We start from the raw sequence: 19670 nt of genomic DNA, 5'->3' as shown, positions 1-19670 counted from the left end.
AGCAAATCTAAGTGCTGTCTCTTATTTCTCTTAGTTCTTTATCCATTTTAAATGTCAAGCTGCACAACAAATTCTGATGGTGCAAACAGAGTGACCTCATGCTAAAATTATATCCTATATGTGAGAAATTAAGTTGTTTAGGACAGCTTGATATATTTATTAATAAAAGCCTAAAATGATGATGAATGTGTATAATCTGTGCCTACTGGGATAAAAGATGTGAACATTAAGAGCCTGGCATTGAATGCTTGGGGTTTAATGACCAATCATGAGTAAAGAACATAAGTAGACTTTTGAGGAAGTTGTTTGAAACAAAAGATTGCAGATCCCTCAGCCCAGACACCTGAATAGAAGGCAGAGAACAGCTGTCTAATATGGAACTTATTCACATAATCAAGTCTGTAGATGAGCCATTATATGTTTGTTATAATCATGAAAACGAGGCACCACAAAAAGAACCTGCAAAAAACCCCAACAGCCTTCAGTGAAGTTCACACATTCAGCTGCAAGTAACCAAGTGACGCATGTGTGAACTGCTCAAAGAGGGTTTTAAAAAGCAGCATATCAACATGTCTGAGGTTTATTGCATGAACAAGCAGTGTGGTTTGCAAGAAGTGGAGGAGACCAACAGCAGATTCTTCACCGTGAGAAAGAGTTCAAAAGGAAACTCGCCATTTCGATACAGTGGTACCTCGCAAGACGAATGCCTCACAAGACAAAAAACTCGCTAGATGAAAGGGTTTTTTGTTTTTTGAGCTGCTTCGCAAGACGATTTCCCCTATGGGCTTGCTTTGCAAGACGGAAACATCTTGCAAGTTTGTTTCCTTTTTCTTAACACCGTTAATACAGTTGCGACTTGACTTCGAGGAGCAACTCATAGAACGCGGTGTGGTAGCCTTTTTTGAGGTTTTTAAAGACTTTGGTGATTTTTGAAGCTTTTCCAAAACTTTCCCGACACCGTGCTTTGCAAGACGAAAAAAATCGCAAGACGACAAAACTCGCGGAACGAATTAATTTCGTCTTGCGAGGCACCACTGTACTTCAGCAATTAAGCAATATATAAATACCTTAAACAAACAAACAAATTGTCAGCCGTTTCCATAGCCAGTCAATAGGTGACACAGTTCTGCTTGTATTAGATTAGGAACTGGAGGAAAGTTGGACACTAATATTTTCAGGAGGTCCCACGCTAGTGTATAGAGCTGCATTTGCCTGTTGCCCTGCATATTTTTTTGACTACAACCCCCACCACACCTGAGGGCACCAGGCTGGCAAAGGCTGATACAGAGGGTCTGAGACATGTTTTGTCTCAGCTGAGGGATCCTAGCTCACCTTCCCAGACAAATGTTGCCTTTTGCGTCAAATACGGTGATGAACACACAAAATGGCAGTGGAAGTGTGCTCCCTGGTCACATAATGGCTGAATATATGGAGTCATGTGTTTTATAGCATTGGGTCTTTAAGCAGGAATGCTAAACCCTGCCTCTCCAGCTTTTACACTCACCATGTTTTTTAAAATGCCATACGCTGCCCTGTGTTTCTGTGGAGTTGTATGTTGGAATAAACATTTTAAATAAATAAATCAGTATTTTTTTGTACAGTAACCTTAATTTTGGATGAAAAAATATGAAAGTGTAGCTGAACAGAAGCTGTTAGGAAATGAGTGTCGGGCACATTTGCCTGACAACTGACTGAAGTTGGAGAAAACAAATAAACGTGACACTGGAAATCCAGTATTACCTTTTCCTGCCAGTTCTTTTCCTTCAGCACCTTCTGCCTCAATGTTTCCTGCAGTTGCTCCATTCTGCTCCGATGGGAAATCAGCAGAGACTCCCTAAATATGACAAATATCCATGAACACCAGAGTTTCTATGGAAAGAGTGGGGGAAACCAGCTCTAGCTTATGAGATTTACCTTCCCTCTCACCATTCAACTACAACACATGCTCTCTCTTTCGAATTAATTTTGGTTGCTATTACTGCAATGGGCTCAGAAATCTAGTCAGAGCCCGTGTATGCTTCACATTATAATTAAAAATATTGATGTAGTTGACTCCAACTCTCTCATGTACCGCACTGTATTTGTAATATTACTGATGTGCAATCTTGTGAATACATTGATGTAAAATACTTCTCTGTGCCTGAAATAATTTTCAGTTCATATGACTGGATAAATATTGACACGTGTGGCATCAGATGTAGGCAAGGTGGGCATGGCTTCACAAAAACAGCCTCGTGGGCCACATGCAAAGGCCTCAGCCCTGATTTCAAGGCTCTCATCATTCTTCCCAGTCCTCTTTGGGCACAGAGGTCAAAGCAAGTCCTAACATGCTCAGCCCCAATTAGATGGGAGCTGGTGGTGGTATGGGTACAATTTATACTCCACTCAACTATCTCCCAGAAAAGCAGCTTCTTGCTTGGGAAGAAGGAAATGATTCTGATAGCCAGCTGATCCCCAGATTTAAAAGTGAGATCACTCTGTGACCTGCAGAGTATTCTGGGTGTGTTGCCCTGGAAAAGATTTTCCTTGATTTAAAGGAAGCTGGCAAGGGCTGGGAACACTTGTTCTAATTAAAATCTCATTGCTTGAAATGATGCCCAATAGATGCTCTGCAGGGTTCCTCTGAGTACACAGAGCTCTGTGCAAGAAGGTCTGTGAATTTTTGCACTGTTAAGAGAAAGCACCAGCTTTTGCTTACATGAAGAACTGTGAATGTATCAGAGCCCTTGGTTGGTGCCACAGGGCAGAGGTGGGTATGTTGTGATTGCTGATAGATCTGGATGGCAATCTACTCCAATCTGTTCCTGTTAAATGCCTCTTTGTCAGAAGGAGTACTTTCAACATATATAGATGGGAAAATGAACGTTGCAGGGAGAAAGAACACTCCTAGCATTTCTGTCCCAGCCAGTGAAACTTTATTCAATTAACTATACAAATAAATGTTTGCTAGCTTATGAAGGTCTGCTGTGGAGAAGTTTAGCAAGTGCAGCTTCTCCTGTGAAGCAAGAACTTGCTGGACTCCTAATTTCCGTTACTACTGCACTGTTCTGAAAGAAGCAAGAGCCCATTCATTCAAAGTTTCACCTGCAACTTTAATTTCTATGCGGTGACATTATTAGTCACCCGGTGGTGGGATTTATACATACATGAAACTCCCACTTGCTCAACTTCCATTGAGCTGTGTGAATTAAGTGGGGCTACATGTTCCAACAGAATGCAGGCACCATTTGGAAAGGCTACAAAATGACATCTGCTCAGTGACTGATGGGCTACGGAATCCACAGTTTGTTGGGCCTCTTGACAGACCATGTATTTGGAAGAGAAAGACTAAGGGTCAAACTAGGTGATAAGACATTGTGGTGGTTTTAAAACAGCACTATTAGATTGGGGCCCTGACACTGAGAGAAGGGGTTAATCCTCTTCTCTGCACCATTCTTGTCCCCCCTACCCAAGGTATTTGCCCCACAGGAGAGAAAAAAATGCATATCCCACACAAGTAGCTGAATATTATCCCTAGGAAGCAAATGGGCTGCCCAACATAGATTGGGAACATGACACAGAAGAAGGGTTATGCCCCACTTCCCCAGCACTGCAGTTCCAGGCTGAAATCCTCCCCTCCTCACTGCTGCTTTTAAACTTTAAGAAACAATGGGAGATCAGCTCACATATCTCTAGACATCTTGTCTTGGCCAGATTTCAACCCCACTCCATGTCTAATGTAATCCACGTTGTGTTTCCACTTAGGGGCCCTTTACAGAGCAGAAACATGGTATTACTGGGGCTACTGTATTGAATAAATTGGTAATGTTACAGTATTTCACTGGGACACAGTTTGAAAATTTTATAAATCATGCAGAAGGTCCCAGGTTCAATCCCCAGCATCTCCAGGTAGAGCTGGGAGAGACTCACTGTCTGAAACCCTAGAGAGCCACTGCCAGTCAGTGTTGGCAGTACTGAGCTAGATGGACCAATGGTCTGACTCAGTACAGGGCAGCTATGGGGGAGCTTGGATTAAAGCAGTGTTTCCCAACCTTTTTTGGGCAAAGGCACACTTGTTTCATGAAAAAAATCTCGAGGCACACCACCATTACAGCCCCGTGACGTCAGCGCGCAGCGTCACGCAGGGAGGGACGCACGAAAGTGTAAGTTTCAATTTTTTCCCCTCCCCCTTGCCTTCCTTCTGTGCCAACCGCCAAAAAGCCAAGAATCGCGGGACCACCGGCGGAGGGGGGGAGGGCGAGCGGAGGCAGCGGCGAGCCCCGTTCCTCCCCATCCGCCCCATTCCGTGCAAGGAGCGCGAACAGGTGTGAGAAGGGGGTGAAACCTGCGGCTCGGCGCCGGGGAACCTCCAAGCTTTGGGGGTGGGGGGGAGGAGGCAGCAAAGCGAGGCAGGAAGGAGAGCGCGGCTTGGCGAAGTACTCGGCGGCGAAGGCCAGCAGGTCCGGCGGCCAGTGCCGCAGCACCTCCACCGTGTAGCCCTGCAGCAGCTCAGTCAGACCCGGCGGGATCTCAATGCTCATCTTGTAGCCGAGGCGCGCGGGAGACTCAACGGACGGGCCCGGGAGAGAGAGAGAGAGACACGACGGAGAGAGAGCGGGAGTCCCTGCTCGCCGCCGCCGCTACAACTACTGTGGCGGTTGGTCGTGGTCGCCGCCGCCGCCGCCCACCTCTATCTATCTCTCCCCCTCAGCTTTCTACACGGGCCTGGAGCCGGAGGTGGGGGGTGGCCGCCGCCGCTTTCTCCGCCTCCACGTCCTGCCTCCTCCTCCTCGAGCCCTCCGTCAGCCCTGAGGGAACCGCCGCGCTCACGCCGCCGCTCTCTGACACGCGAGAAAGAGAAAGGAACGGAGCGGCGGGGTAGTCGGGGGAAGGAGGGGCCGGAACGGAAGCGCGAGGCGAGCTGCGCATGCCCAGCAGGAAGCGGCGGAGAGCGCCACAGAGAGAGAGAGAGAAGCAAGGGAGGGCGGGGAGTGGGCGGGAACACGCTTCATGCGTCACAATAACGGACAAGGGGCGCTCGAGGGATAGATTAGGACCTAATTTGACTTTTACAAAAAACAAAAATCTTTTTAATTTTTCCCATGGCACACCAGGCAACATCTCGCGGCACACTAGTGTGCCGCGGAACAGTGGTTGGGAAACACTGGATTAAAGAACCTTTAAGAGCCTATCCAAAACCCATTGTCAGTAGATGTTGAATCAGTCTGCAGAATTCACATCTTAGGTAATGTAGTTAAATTAAACACCACCACTATGGGCCAATTTCACTGTTAATGGTTTCCCTCTGAAGAATGCATGCAGAGAACTATGTCGAAAGCTTTGCAAAATCCACACAGATGCTCCATGGGTATTTTTTCATGAAGGAAATAAACCAATCTCAGCTTCAGTGAAAGGGTCTGCCTTAGAAGATGGTGGACTCTTCTTAGCTAGAGATTTTAAGCCAGGGGTGGCAAGCCATTTTGGCTCCAAAGACTACATTGTTTATTGGGATCTGACTTGGGGTCAAATTTGACAAGTGGGTGGCTTCACCCACTCATCTAAATTCCATTTGCTCACCTCTCAAAAGTGGGAAGTGGTTTGTAAAAGACTTTGTGAGTCTCCACCCTTCTTTTTTAAGCCCCCAACCTTTGATCTTTAATCTCTACTCATCAGCTGACAAGAGGTGATTAAATCCTCTTCCCAAGGCTGCACAATCCTGTTCTATGCTGGGAAAAGGGCAGTGCAGCCAATGCATGATTAAATCCTGTCCTTTGACCTATCAGCTGACATTGCCAATGATGTCAGCTGATGGTCAGGTGGCTATTGCTTGGGGGAAATGGCATGGCAAACCAAACTGGACCCACTGGAGAGCCAGGATTGACTTGTGAGCTGGAGAAACTCCACCCTTGTTTTAAGCAGAGGGTGGATGGTCAACGATCATGGATGTCATAGCGGCACAATTCCTGCATTAGCAGGAGGTTGGAATAGTTGACCTTTGAGGTTGCTTTCAACTCTGTGGTTCAAATTCTACATGCATGTCCCCACTGTATCCACACACACCCCACAGTACTGTAGATTGGGAGCAATAACTTGAAAACATGCAGCTCAGGGAGGGGAAAGGTTATCCCACGAGAGTTCTGCAGAAATGAGGTGTTCACTAGCCAATTATATTTGCTTGCACTCTTATGAAAATGAAAACACCTGCTGTATAAATGATGCTGCACTACTGAGGATAATAGATTCAGGATTAGACAAATTAATGGAGGACATGGCTATCCCTAGCTACTAACCCTGGGGTTGTAGCCAATGCTAGCCCTACTCAGAGAAGACCCATTGAAATTAATGAAATTAAGGTCATGCTCATTCATTTCAAAGGGTTTGCTCTGAGTAGGACTAGCATTGACTACAGCTCTTGGTGGTTAAGTTCTTCATCACTTGCTGGGAATCTCAAGTGGAGAAAGTGCTCTTGCCCTCATGTCTCCCTTCTAAGCTTCCCATAGGCATCTCATTGGCCAGTGTGAGAAGAGGATGCTAAACAGGGTGGGTTCTTTGGTTTGATCTAGCAGGGCTCTCCTTATGTTCTTATGCCATTCCATTGCAAGCATTATTTGAAGATACCATTATTTGAAGAAGCACCAGAAAGATCATAGGATAGCATGCTTAGAGAAACAGGCAGGGAACAATTTTACAAGCTTTTAAAAATATATAGATACATAAAAAGAGATGAACATAATTGTTATACGTGAATATCATCATTGAAACAGATATGTCGTAGCTGAGAACTGATCTGATGTGATGCCTGTGTCTGATGTGAACTACTGCATCATTCAAACATCAAGTTAGCCTTGAACTCACTAGGTTGCTTGAGAGAAGCTACTGGGTCCCCATCAGGAACATGCGGACAATATTACTGAATCATCTCCCAGAGATGTCAGCAGTGATCATGGAGGGTGGTTGTGGAGGGCAGGAAATAGCCACTGCTGCTGAGCAGCTAGCAAACGAGGCAGTTGGGGCCCCACATCCTTAATTTCAGATGCTGGTGGAAGGCAGGGGGCAGTGCAGGCCTTCCAAGAAACATCCACTTATAGAACAATAGACTAATAGAATTGTAGAGTTGGATGGGACCACGAGGATCATCTAGTCCAACCTCCTGAGATGCAGGAAACTTTCGGTCAACACAGGGTTCAAACCCACGGTCGTGAGATTAAGTCTCATGCGCAACCAATTGAGCTATCTCTCAGGACACTTGTAAAGATGTGAATTCTCCCTCCACACAGATTGCTGCTAAGTGGTGGTGGTAGTATGTGAAGCATCTGAGACATTTTAAGTACTATATCTACTGCACCCAATCCAGAGGAAATTAGTCATGATTCACCACTGGAAACCAATTAATTTATTTATATTAAATGTGTATGTCGCCCTTCATTGGTAAATCTCAGGGCAGTTCACATCTTGCAAACCGGGTTTGTTAGCTGTTGCAAAATTCTCTTGGTGACTTAAATGGGATTTAAACATGATTAATTTCTTTTAGATTGGGGTCAGCATTTCTGTTCTAATCCTAGGCAGTTAAGGCTGAAATCCTAAACACACCCACTAGAGATTAAGCCTTTCTGCATTCAGTGGGAATAGGCTTGTCCTAAAAATATTTTCCCCCCCCCCTATTATTTAAAATATTATTAGTTCAGTGCACAGTTAATATGCTGTGCTCTGTAATGATTTATTTTGGGTGTGGAGGACTGTGAAGAGTCAACTTGTAGGGGACTTTCAGTTCGACGATATTCTCAGAAAGAAAATCTAGGCAGAACATCCTGTCCTGTAACGCTATGCATGGCAAGTCATTTCTGATTACCTTTCTTGCCTAAGCATTACCACTTCTTCCTCTCGCTGCTTGAGAAGACTCTTAATCGTTTCCAGTTCGCTCTCCAAATGGTTGGTGTGTTTTTTTAGCTCCTCTTCTTTCCTCTCTTTCTCAATCACTTCTTCCTGTAAACGTCTAGATGCTTGTTGGCAGGCAAGCAAAGACTCTTCTCGCTCTTTCAGGGTATTAGCAAACCTAAACGCAAAAAAAAAAAAAAAGACCGCATGTCATAACCGAAGCAGTCGGTAAGCATATATAAAATGTATTCTGACATGGCCCTTACAGTAAATGCGAACACTATGCAAATAACTCTTCTGCATTATACCAGTGTAGTTACGCCAGTGTGAACAGACTGTGTACCGATGAAATATATAAAACAGCACAAGAAAGAGAGCGTGATACATTACTATTGTCATCATTTGTTATTAATAATTCTGTGCCTTAAAAATGTAAACGTTTTACAGAAATTGATGAGGGGAAAGGGAGTTATCATAAAAGGGTTGGGGAAGAAGAGGAGATATGAGAATAAAAAACAGAAAATCAGCAAAAAGCAAAAGAGGAGAAAAGCTAAGATAAATGAAAAATGTCGGTAAAACCATCATGTGAATAGAATAATTTGATTTTCCACATTTCGGAGCAGCATCTGCATACAGTTGTAATAAATTCTGACTCATACTGAGATGTGGATGCTCCAATTTCAGATGTCAGTTTCTGGAGTTCACTTTGATAGTCTTCAACTTCTTTTGACTTCTTTCTAGAAAATAAAATGTAGTATTATAAATCTACTTGCCTTTAAAAAATCAACAGAATCCTTCTCATACAGTAGCCTTTATTTGTTAATGGTCTCAATAAGACGTTTTATTTTACCTTTTGGCAAAATACAAACAGGAGAGTGTTATTGCGCTTTTGCCCTGCTTGTGGGAGGAAAATGCTGGACCAAGTAGGTTTTCTGTCTGAGTCAGGCGAGCTCTTCTCGTGTTCTGAAAACAAACCGCAACTGCATTTTGTTTCAGTACATACTTACGTTGACTATTTAGCTTTAGATGGGGGATTATTAAAACTGTTTTTTTTTTAAATCTGCAACAAGAATGACTTTGAAGAGCATTTGTTAACACATGCACACATCCCTTCCGTTTTAGTGGTGACTACATTTCCTTGCTGATGCTCCAAATTATTGGTACCCTGAATAAAATTGTGAGCAATTCTCCTCCATATCCAAAAATTCAGAAAAAGTATTAGGACAGAGTCAGGAGAGATATTTATCATAGAAGTTGATGTTTTTTGCGTGGTTGTGGCCTGTTTCGGATACCCTTTTGGCTAAAGGTTAGATGAGCATACAAAGGAAGTGTACTATGTCACTTAGGAGGAGCTGAAAAAAGGATGAGGAAATGAGAATCTGAAATAAAGGGCAAGTAGAAAGTGGGTAAAGATGGGTGGGGTATAAATAATAAAGGATGATGATGATGATGATGATGATGATGATTATCATCATCATCATCATCATCAAATTCTCGATGACAAATTCTTTCTGATGCAGTAGTACAATGCCACATTGTCCATTCCCTATAATTCCAGCAGTTTTTCCAGGTTTTAAAAGACATGTCCCTTTGGATTGTTTTGCTCGCAAGTCTTGTCTTTCCTTAAAATATACGGGTAGGCTAGGGAGTGGGGTGAAGGGTCTGCATAGAGCTCTTCTTTGCCTGGACTGATTTAAATCAGGATGGCTCAGAATAACTAATACTTGACTTTTGTGACTTGATGTCACAAAAAACTATACCAGACCTGGCATCGTTTCTGACAGGTAAGGCAGAATGAGGACTCAAGGATTAATCCAATCATCCAGAAAGAGAGAGCAGTCACATTGTGGCATCGGAAAACACTGCATTTGTATAAAGATGTGGGGCTTGTACTTTGACTAATTTATTGTTTAGATTTTGTACTTAACAAACGTCTCATTAACTAAAAATCCAGGCGTACTGCAGGAGCATTACATCACTTTCAAGCATAAGCCCAATAGGAAATGCATAACTTGGACAAGGCAAATGCCTGCTGTGTATTGCTATTAACCAATATTTGGAAACAGCTCACCTCATGCATAAGGAACCACTGTACACGCCACTGACTAAGGCTGACCAAACTGAAACATGTCTGGCATGCCAGGTACTCATAGAACTCCATGAAAGAATATTTAAAACCTCTCATGTGTTGTGTTGAGTTTTTTTTCATACTCATAACCCAGCCAGATGGGCAGGGTATAAATATAAATATCAACAACAACAATAGCAACAACATGCTGTGGATACATTATTGGGAAGTTTTGAATGCCTGATGTTTTAGTATGTTCTGATATATATTATGAGCCACCCAGAGTGGCTGGGGAAACCCAGCCAGATTGGTGGGGTATAATAATAATAATAATAATAATAATAATAATAATAATAATAATAATAATATTTAGTCATTTGAAGTCTCTGCATTAGATAGGTTTTGTTTAAAATATCTATTTCCACATTTTTTTTGTTTTTGTACTTTTCCTTTTCCTTTCCACATCCATGCCAAAGTTCAACTTTTTTTTCTTATCTACTGTTTGTGATAAATAGTGCAAACACATTCACTGACCGTTTCCTCATCCTGCTTTGTTAAAATATAGGTTGAAAGTAAGACACAACAGTACCAGAAGTGTGGCTTCTACAGATTAAGGTTGGGCCTTCGGAGTATAAAGACGTACTCTTCCAACCTCAAACACTTGCTATGACTTCAAACCTTTCCAGTCTCCCACTGTTTTCCCACAGTACTGTCAGAACTCAGGATCTGGAGGCAAACTGGAAGCTCAGCCAAGAAGCAAATGGGGATGGTAGTCTACGAATGGTCAGGGCCAACCCTGCTACTTGGCAACAGGGTAAAAACGACATGCTTCAGGCAGCAACATGATCTGGGTCGGGACAGATAAAGGCAGGAACTGATGTCTAAATGGTATAGCAATACTTTTCAAAAACTTGGCTCAGCACTGAGAGCAACTCAGACAAGAATCAGGTAGAACCTTGCTATCACATTTGTGGCACCTGACCCTTGTTTGAGATGGTACGTGCAACAGCACTCTCTGCTTATCTGAAGGTATCTGTTGCTTTCTTCTCAATTTTGAATAATTAACAGTACAAAAAAAGGGTTAAGCAGTCATTCTTGCCTGCTGGACTCTAATGAAGGTATCAGCTTATTGTAGTTACTATTTATTGCTGTATGTAAGATACTGGTTGTCAAATTAATTACTTTGGTGCTGATGTAGTGTACATAATTACATATATTCTGTAACTTTGTGTTTCTTTAAAAAAAATGAAGGCAGAATTTTGAATGCCTTTTCATTCATTCCTTTTATTCTACTTTCAGAAGTAAAAAAATAATTAGACAACTGTCCAATGATTCATATACCTAATTATTGTCAAATAACTGCTACATGAAAGTAAACACATTTGCTGAAGAATGTCAGAAGACCTTTAAGTCTAAAGAATTTCTTTTGAAATTTGTCAAGTCAATGATTTCTAGAACAGGCTGTCACAATGATTTATGTAATTGCTGAATTCAAGCATTCAGTTCAAAAGAAAGTTCTACAGCCATTACATGTGGCATGGAAAAATGATGTCTTGACTTAATATCATTATGTGTTAATGTTGCCAGTAGGCATTCCTTTGAAATGTATAGATATTCTTTGGCAACATGATTCAAATATTCAAAGATTATAGCTGTAAATCCATGACATAGACACCACAGATGCTAATTTAGTCTGAATGCCGCTAATTATATACTAAAAGGACCTAATTCTGAGTACCAAAACTAAAACTAGGAAGTATAATGCATGATAAACTTTGGAATAAGGTCAAAACAGTGAACTCAGTGCTGGTACTGCTGCTGCTGCTGCTACAACACACACACACACACACACACACAAAGAGAGAGAGAGAGAGAGAGAGGCTTGTTTTTGTAGAATAAATATTTCAGGAACCTTGCTGCTGTTAGCCATGGGCAAGTTGCCATTCTTCCAAGCAACCTGGTTGCTTCAGATGTCACTGAAGTTGCCATTTGTGATATATATGTACAGGTGGCCAGCTGAGAATATAGATTTTGTGGGGGGAATAGAACTTTTTCTGTATGAACCTGCGAAGCTGCACAACTGATCATCCTTGTGAGGAAAGTGAGGAAAGTAGGAGAAGGGGCATAAAGTACGTAGGATCCTAGAATCATAGAATTCAAGTTGGAAGGGACCCCAAGGCTCATCTAGTTCTGTAATGTATCCTACTCAATATTGAACCAGAGCAGATCAATGTATAGTTAGCAGAGTAAAAACTTAAAACACGTTGCAGGATTCCCCCAAAATAAGACCAGAGGCCATTAATATTTCATCCAGCAGAGCTTGACTGCTACTGAAGGCAAATGAACATAATGGTCACAAATCCAATACATTCAGGATTGGCACTGTTCATAAGAAATTCAGTTGCAGCAGACTTAAACTTACAATAACTTATAGTAAGACTAAACCTTAACATTAAGCGCGCTATATAAAAAAAACCACACCAGTTGGAAAGAGAGATAGAAAAGAGTGAAACCTAGGCTCCTTCTGGCCTTACTATTATTGTCAGCATGACCTTGACAGAGATAACAGAAACAGTTTAAGCCAGCTGTACTCAGCTTCTCTGAAGGAATAACCCAAATATCATGAACCTTCTGCTTGTTTCTTTCACATAGAGAAGCTTCCGGAACCCTCTTCAATTAATTAGAATAGGAAAGACTTTTTGCACTAAGTACTCAGCCCCTTGCAATACAGGAATCTCAGCTAAAGCATCCCATGACAGATGGCCATCCAAGCTCTGCTTAGCAACCTTCAAGGAAGGAGAGTCCACAACCTCCCAAGGAAGACCATGCCACTGTTGAACCGTCCACATTAGGTAAATGAAAGCCCTTCCTTGCTATTCACACACCTTACCATAGATGAAAAGGGCCTCTGCTAGGCACATCAACTGGAAGTATATGACAAACAAGTAAAGAAACAAAGCACTTATGTGGTAAGGTTTAATCAATATACCAAGGGTTCTAGTGTGAAAGATTTAGGAGGCCTGCCCCATCCCCACAGCCTCAGAAGCTGTGTGCCTGCTGATCCATCCATCTCCAGGCACCTGAGTCCCTGCCTACATAGAAACTCCAAGGATTTATCTTCTCACCAGACGTTTCCTTGATCTCCTGTTTGCCCTAGTGATCCAGGTTCAGTGAGATTCATTTGAGCAGACAGGAGAAATTTGTTTGACTCTTCTGCTGACAAGACCACCAGACCTCCCAATTCCCTTACTCTCCAATTGTTCCTGTAGCCTCAGGGGCATTTTGTAGCCCCCACCCCAGGGCATGCGTCAAGATATCGACCCCCTGCTGGCACCAACTCACTTCCTTCCTTGCTTTGTTTAATCCTGGCCTGGTTGTTCTTGTTACAGAGCCGCTATCAGTGCGATCCAAAATGTCTTTACATGGATGGCTTGCTTAAATGACTATTTACTGAATAACTACACAACACTTCAGAGGAAAAGTGTTTCTGTAGCGCCGCTGATGAAGTAACAAAAGGAACTGGGCATTCTCACCCCATGATTGAGCTGCAATTTCAAAATACAGACAATTGCTTTCAGTTTTTGCTCTCTTCTATGGAAGTTCTGTAAAATGAAACTTTCTGTTCTATCTTGCAGATGGAAATCAAAAGGCATGAATGGAAGATGAGCTTTGGAAAATGAAGGAGGAGGAAAAGGGATATTTCTTATCGTACTCGGCAAGTATGCCGCCCAAATGGAGCCAGGCCCCTGGGTGATCATTCTTGCTGGAAATGTCTGCTGAGGAGTGATACTAACTGACACCTACTAGACGGAGAAAGTCCCTCCAACATGTTCCTGATTCTGTGCACACAGAGCATGGACACATTGCTTAGTTATCTCTTTGTTAACCATCACTGGGTCTGACATAGAACAACTGCTGTTTCTTCCACATTTGCCAGGGCTGGTTGCACATGCACTTCTTTATTCAGATCAGAAAATTAACTGCTTTAAATATTTACTGTGGTTTTTGGTTTGAACTGTGAAAGGCCTTTTCCTATTGAGAAAAAAAATGATATTGTTGTTTAAAATGTTTTTGTGGGTTTAACATGGACTGGTTTGTTGTTGTTGTTGTTTTAAAGAAATCGATGAGCCTACTCATTCATTCCTCGGCTCCTGAGAATCTGCCCTGGGTTAGACAGGGGTGGGGAGGGGATCTTGAACTAACACCACTACCAGCCAAGTACCATTTTCCAGTCTACATCACCAGCCGCTGGGTGGGTCCTAAAGCCCAGCTCAACAGGCTCACTCCTGCTGTGGCAGATGGTTCATGGTGTCAGCAGCCCACACTGAGCACTGCTGGTCAGTCACTGAATCTGCCTGATGGCTAGTTCTGACTGAACCATCTTGCTTCTACAAATGTCACACAATCACCACCACAAGACTGCGGGGCTGCCTTCCCTTTGGTACCACTCAGAAGCTCATTTTTACACTTTGCCTCACATCACCAGCCGCCACTAGCTCACACTGCACACTTCCTCCTCAGCTCTTCTCAGAGCAGGAGAAAGCTGGTGACTGCATCATGCAAGGCTGCATCTATTGGAGCACAATACTTCCCTCTCACCTGGAGGAAACTAGATGGAAGTAGGGAGCAAGGGAGAAAGAATGCTCAAAGCCTGCTCCTGGTCCCTGGCTAAATAGAGTCAAGTAGCAATTGCAAGAGGCTAAATGTGTCATTTTGACCAAACTGCGGGAGGCAGTGGAAGACAGGAGTGCCTGGCGTGCTCTGGTCCATGGAGTCACGAAGAGTCAGACACGACTAAACGACTAAACAACAACAAAATGTGTCATATGATGCCAGACTCAACACCACCAATATTTGATGCAGGAGTAGAGAATACTATGAGAGCACCACAGAAGAAGGCAGGCACACACACACACAGAAACGGATGCACTGGTAGTCTCCTGGTTAAGGTCAGCCAGAATGTTATTCCAGTGCTCAGTTCTGAAATATAAATTAGGCACATATTTAGGAATATATGAATCTATCCTTAATTTTCTTGTCTTTTCTTACGGTAATTATAGGTGAAACAACACGGAAGATTGGGACTTCAGATTGCGGGGAAAGCCTTCAGATTGGGGGAAAAGTTGACAGGCATGTATTACAAATGAGTGATGTGCTGCCTGACACTTTAAATGCGGGCAGTGTATGTTCTCAATGTAATTTAAACCTAGTATGTGATCATTTACTGTAGCAACCACCAAACACTGAATTTGTGGTGCTGGTTTTTCAGTAAGTCAGGAATGAAAACAGGCAAGCAGCATAACAATTCAAACCCCGCTAAAGCTGGAAACTTGGAGAAATTTCTCATCATTATAACATTACTTCACCTATTAATAACTCTAGTTAATCTTTATATTTATACTTAAACTGAAATAGAATATACTACTTCGCTAAATTAGATCCAGACTCATTATGGAAACTCATTATGGTATATTTATGTATATGCAATCACTGTGTTTTTCATTTCAATTACTGTTAAAATATTTGGACCGCTTAGCAACAGGGTATTTGTAGATTTGATTTTCCACCCCCACCCCCCAAAAAATATGTGAATGCAAGAACCTACTTGTCATAAAGAAACTGTACATATATTTCAAGAAAGGACAGCCTATTGAAAAGAATACTGACTGATGTCTTTTGAAATAACAATCCATGTACACTACCTCTGAATGTAAAATGTACCACAAATATAAAAAGGAATTTCACTCCTGAATTTGTTATGGTTAAAAGTCCACTTTTGATATAGCAAGGAAAAAAGTATTAAGGTCAAATATTACTAATCAGAATTGATGCTTTTGAATTATGGTGCTGGATGAGACTCTTGAGAGTCCCATGGACTGCAAGAAGATCAAACCTACCCATTCTGAAGGAAATCATCCCTGAGTGCTCACTGGAAGGACAGATCCTGAAGCTGAGGCTCCAGTACTTTGGCCACCTCATGAGAAGAGAAGACTCCCTGGAAAAGACCCTGATGTTGGGAAAGATTGAGGGCACAAGGAGAAGGGGACGACAGAGGACGAGATGGTCGGACAGTGTTCTCGAAGCTACCAGCATGCGGGAGGCAGTGGAAGACAGGCGTGCATGGTGTGCTCTGGTCCATGGGGTCACAAAGAGTCGGACACGACTAAACGACAAATTACTAATCATGACTGTATCTAATGAATGCCGGGAACTGTATGATAGTGGGAGAGCACATGCTATGTTTTCCATGCAAAAGGTCCAAATTTGAACCCCAGACATTTCCTGGATGGGCTGGGAAATCTCCTTTCTGAAACCTTAAAAGCTACTACTAGTAGGTGTCAATAGCGTTGATGCAGATGAAGCAAAGACCAATAGTCTGACTTGGTACAGGTAGATCTTATAAGACCTAGGCTTGTGTGCATAGCCCATCCAGTGATGTAAAAAGGGATCTGACAATTTGTCCTTCTTGTGAGGATTCTCTGGCCTTCACAAGCAGGGGTTGCAGGGAGCTGAAACTTGCTATTATGGGTAATGAACTTTTCACCATTCTTGCCAAGAATGCTTCTTCCACTAAAGTTTGTTTATACCGGCTATATCATTTCCACATGCTCAGTGGCAGGCCTCCCTCTTGTGGGGCAAGTGTTTGGGCTTCTTCGTACAGAACTGTGTTGCGGTCTGAACAAGCCAAGCAGCCACTCGCTCACAGTGCATTCTCCGCCCATATTTTGCGGCAGGCTTTTCTGCATCTCTTATATAAGCATCTGCCTTGACTTTGGGTGTGTGCAGGTGTTTTTCACTCAGTTCTCAGCCTCGCGTGTTCCTTTTACGAGCTCTACACTCTGACTTGGCAGGATTTCCTGTTTTCTTTGTGGCTCTTGCATTCACTTTGTACAAATGGGTCTCACCACCACCACCTCTTTGCTGCTGGAAATTGTACGTTGGAGGAGTGAGAAGGTTGTGTGCCACTGTTCCTTATCACTGCAGTGCCAGATGCCATGAACTCAAAATCTGAAACAAAAATGGGCTTTTGTCCATACTGGTCACTTCCCACAAATCACATCAGCCTGACTCACATGTGACATAATATGTGCCTTCAGGTGTGGGGCAGGTAGAGACGTAGCTGCCACTGCAGAGTCAGGAGCCTTAAAGTGGCCAACCAATGGCTATTGAGCATGATAACTACTATGGAGTTCCATGTTTGGAGGCAGTGGACCTTTGGTTCGATCCAGCAGGGCTGCTACGTTCAATTTCCTTGCAGTGTAAAAGATTCCCAGTATCTCCTGAATTGTTTTTCTAAGTTCTCTACTCATTCAAAAATACACTATGCATATAACCTCGTTAACTCTCTTGATCCCCAAATCTAGCAGTGGCAAGGATATTGAGTTGGAAGTTACAGGGTCACCAGCAGAGGAGGAAGACTGGGTTTCTGGCCCTAAGCATGATGCTGGTGTTCAGGAGTCCACTGAAGCCAAGACTGGCAGGCAGCACCAAGACCCACAGGACCACAGCCGGGAAACTAATAATAATAATAATAATAATAATAATAATAATAATAGTAATAATTTATTTCTATCCCACCCTCCCCAACCAAAGCTGGGCTCAGAGCGGCTAACAACAGTAAAATGATACAATGATTGACTTTTTTCCAGGCCTGAGGAACTGAGTACAGTACAATGGTGCAGGGAGTGCACCGAGTGGAAAATCCAGGAGCACAATAAGAGAAGTGTCTGTCTCTTTAAAAGACTATTGCTCTCCAAAAGAAGAGGAAACATAGGAGATCAAAAGGGTTCATTTCATTTCCAGCTCTCCTTGGAACAAGTTGATCACTAAGATGTCTATAGGTTGCTTCATGGGATCAGAAGAGGACAACAACCTACAACGTAATAAGGCACCACAAAGGTAATAAAATAGTGTTATGAGTTTGTGGGTCCCAGACTCCCCTAAATTCCTGGGTCCAGTAGATGTTAAGATTTAATTAAGGCTTGGGGTGCTAAGCTGTGTGCTTGACACTTCTAATCCCCTGGAATCAGTAAGTGTTAAAAGTTAATTAAGCCAGTAAGTGTTAAAAGTTAATTAAGCCAGGCTAGTTTGCTGTGAGGTGATGGGCTATTAAGAGATAAAGCCGTAGCTTAGGTTAGAGAAGTTAGTGTTAGGAGTGATGTCACTGAGAAGGAAAGCAGCAAGCTGGGGGCAGGGAGAGAGAGAAATGGTGTCTGTTTGAACCCAAGGCTGTGACTATGGGAGAAACAAGACCCTCATGAGGTGCTAATGCTACGAACCCCTCCATTGTAGGCTCAGGTTGTATATATGTGTAAATAAACCCTGTATCTTAAAGACACCGCAGCCTCATTCTGAAAGGAAACATGAAGCCTAGGTAAGTGCCTGGAACCCCTGGAATCTTGCACCACTCAGAGATTGGGGTGGTGTGAAAGGAGACTGAGGCTGCATGAAACAATATGTTCCATGTCTTATATATTTTGAAAATAAAAATCAACACTACTCTCAGTCCTTAGCAGACTTCAGTAAACTAACCTAGTATTCATTATCTCTTACATTTTAGCACATAATTACAGGGGAATCAGGCAGAAAAAAACGATACCTGTTATGAATAAAATTTATACCTGATATGAATAAAATTAAGTGTCTTACACGAATAGTTCTTTATAATGGCTGATTTCGGCAGCTGCTTTCTGGAACTTGTGCTCAATTGTCTCTACTTGACTTGTTAAATCTGAAATAAGAAATTGTTAATATATATTATCATCATTTAACATTATTATTCCATCCTGCGTTCTTCCTCGAAAGCCCATAGTAGGCTGCGCACATTACAGCAGGTAGTCTTTTTTAATGCTCTCATTTGCATGTCACTTTAAACCGCAGTTAAAGGAAGTGGAACATGGCCATTGAAGCTAGTAGCCATAAAGCCATCCAAGTTGGTGGCCATCACTCTCTCCTGTGGGAGCTAGTGCAATAGTTTAATTGTGTGCTGCATGAATAACTTTCTCTTATATGTCCAGAATCTTCAAATGTTCAGCTCCAGCCATATCAGAGCTTAGCTCCCAGCAGTTCAGGAGCAGCAGGAATGAAGGAAGAACCAAGCGCCCATGATTTCAGCATCATACACCAGCATGCTGTGCATTCACCTTACTTCATCTGTGATTTAAAGTGATACAAGAACAAGGCACCTTTCTGCGAAACCAGAAGTGTATAATAAACATCCTGTATATAAGCTTTTTGTAAAAAGAAGTCAAGCAGCGTCAACTTCTGAAACTGATAGGCACTGATGGGAATTGGTCTTTCAACAGATTTTGCATTACCGATAGGAAGTAATTAGTACGTTTATTTTGTTTTCTTACTGTCTACTCTAGACCGATTTTCAACTTGCACATAATATTGTAATAACCTGTACTCTAAAAAATCATTCTGGAAATAAAAGCCAGTGGTTTATACAACAGTCCAATAAATCCAATTTCAGAAAGGAGATTCTTAAACAATTATTCTTGTGCTGTCCTATCCTTAAGGTGCTATAAATTCTTATACACTATCATTAGCCTAGGGAACATTTCTAAAAATTCAAACGATCGATATTTTAGGCAGCTGGTATAGACAAGTGATGATACTATTAACTCAGAGAGGGCAAATTCACACTTTACAGTTGGTGAGATTTTTGCAGCTGTAGGAGTCACTCCTCCATCAGCATCCATGGGGCCAGTGTAATGCGCAAAGTGGCAGATCACAGACCTCAGCT

General features: G+C 42.5%; 1 protein-coding gene across 1 annotated transcript in view; it reads right to left on the bottom strand.

Moving 5' to 3' along the window:
* LEKR1 (leucine, glutamate and lysine rich 1) overlaps positions 1 to 19670 on the bottom strand; it is a 75693-nt gene that overhangs the window by 11928 nt on the left and 44095 nt on the right. Inside the window, exons 6-9 of the mRNA XM_083504212.1 lie at positions 18572 to 18653; positions 8514 to 8591; positions 7829 to 8032; positions 1741 to 1834 (exon numbers count right to left, since the gene is read on the bottom strand). Of these exons, the coding sequence (XP_083360338.1) occupies positions 1741 to 1834; positions 7829 to 8032; positions 8514 to 8591; positions 18572 to 18653 (458 nt within the window). The remainder of the gene's footprint in view (positions 1 to 1740; positions 1835 to 7828; positions 8033 to 8513; positions 8592 to 18571; positions 18654 to 19670) is intronic.

Source organism: Podarcis liolepis (assembly GCF_965112155.1).
Source record: "Podarcis liolepis genome assembly, chromosome: 5".
Classification (NCBI taxonomy): domain Eukaryota; kingdom Metazoa; phylum Chordata; class Lepidosauria; order Squamata; family Lacertidae; genus Podarcis; species Podarcis liolepis.
This window is presented reverse-complemented; position numbering and strand designations above follow the sequence as displayed.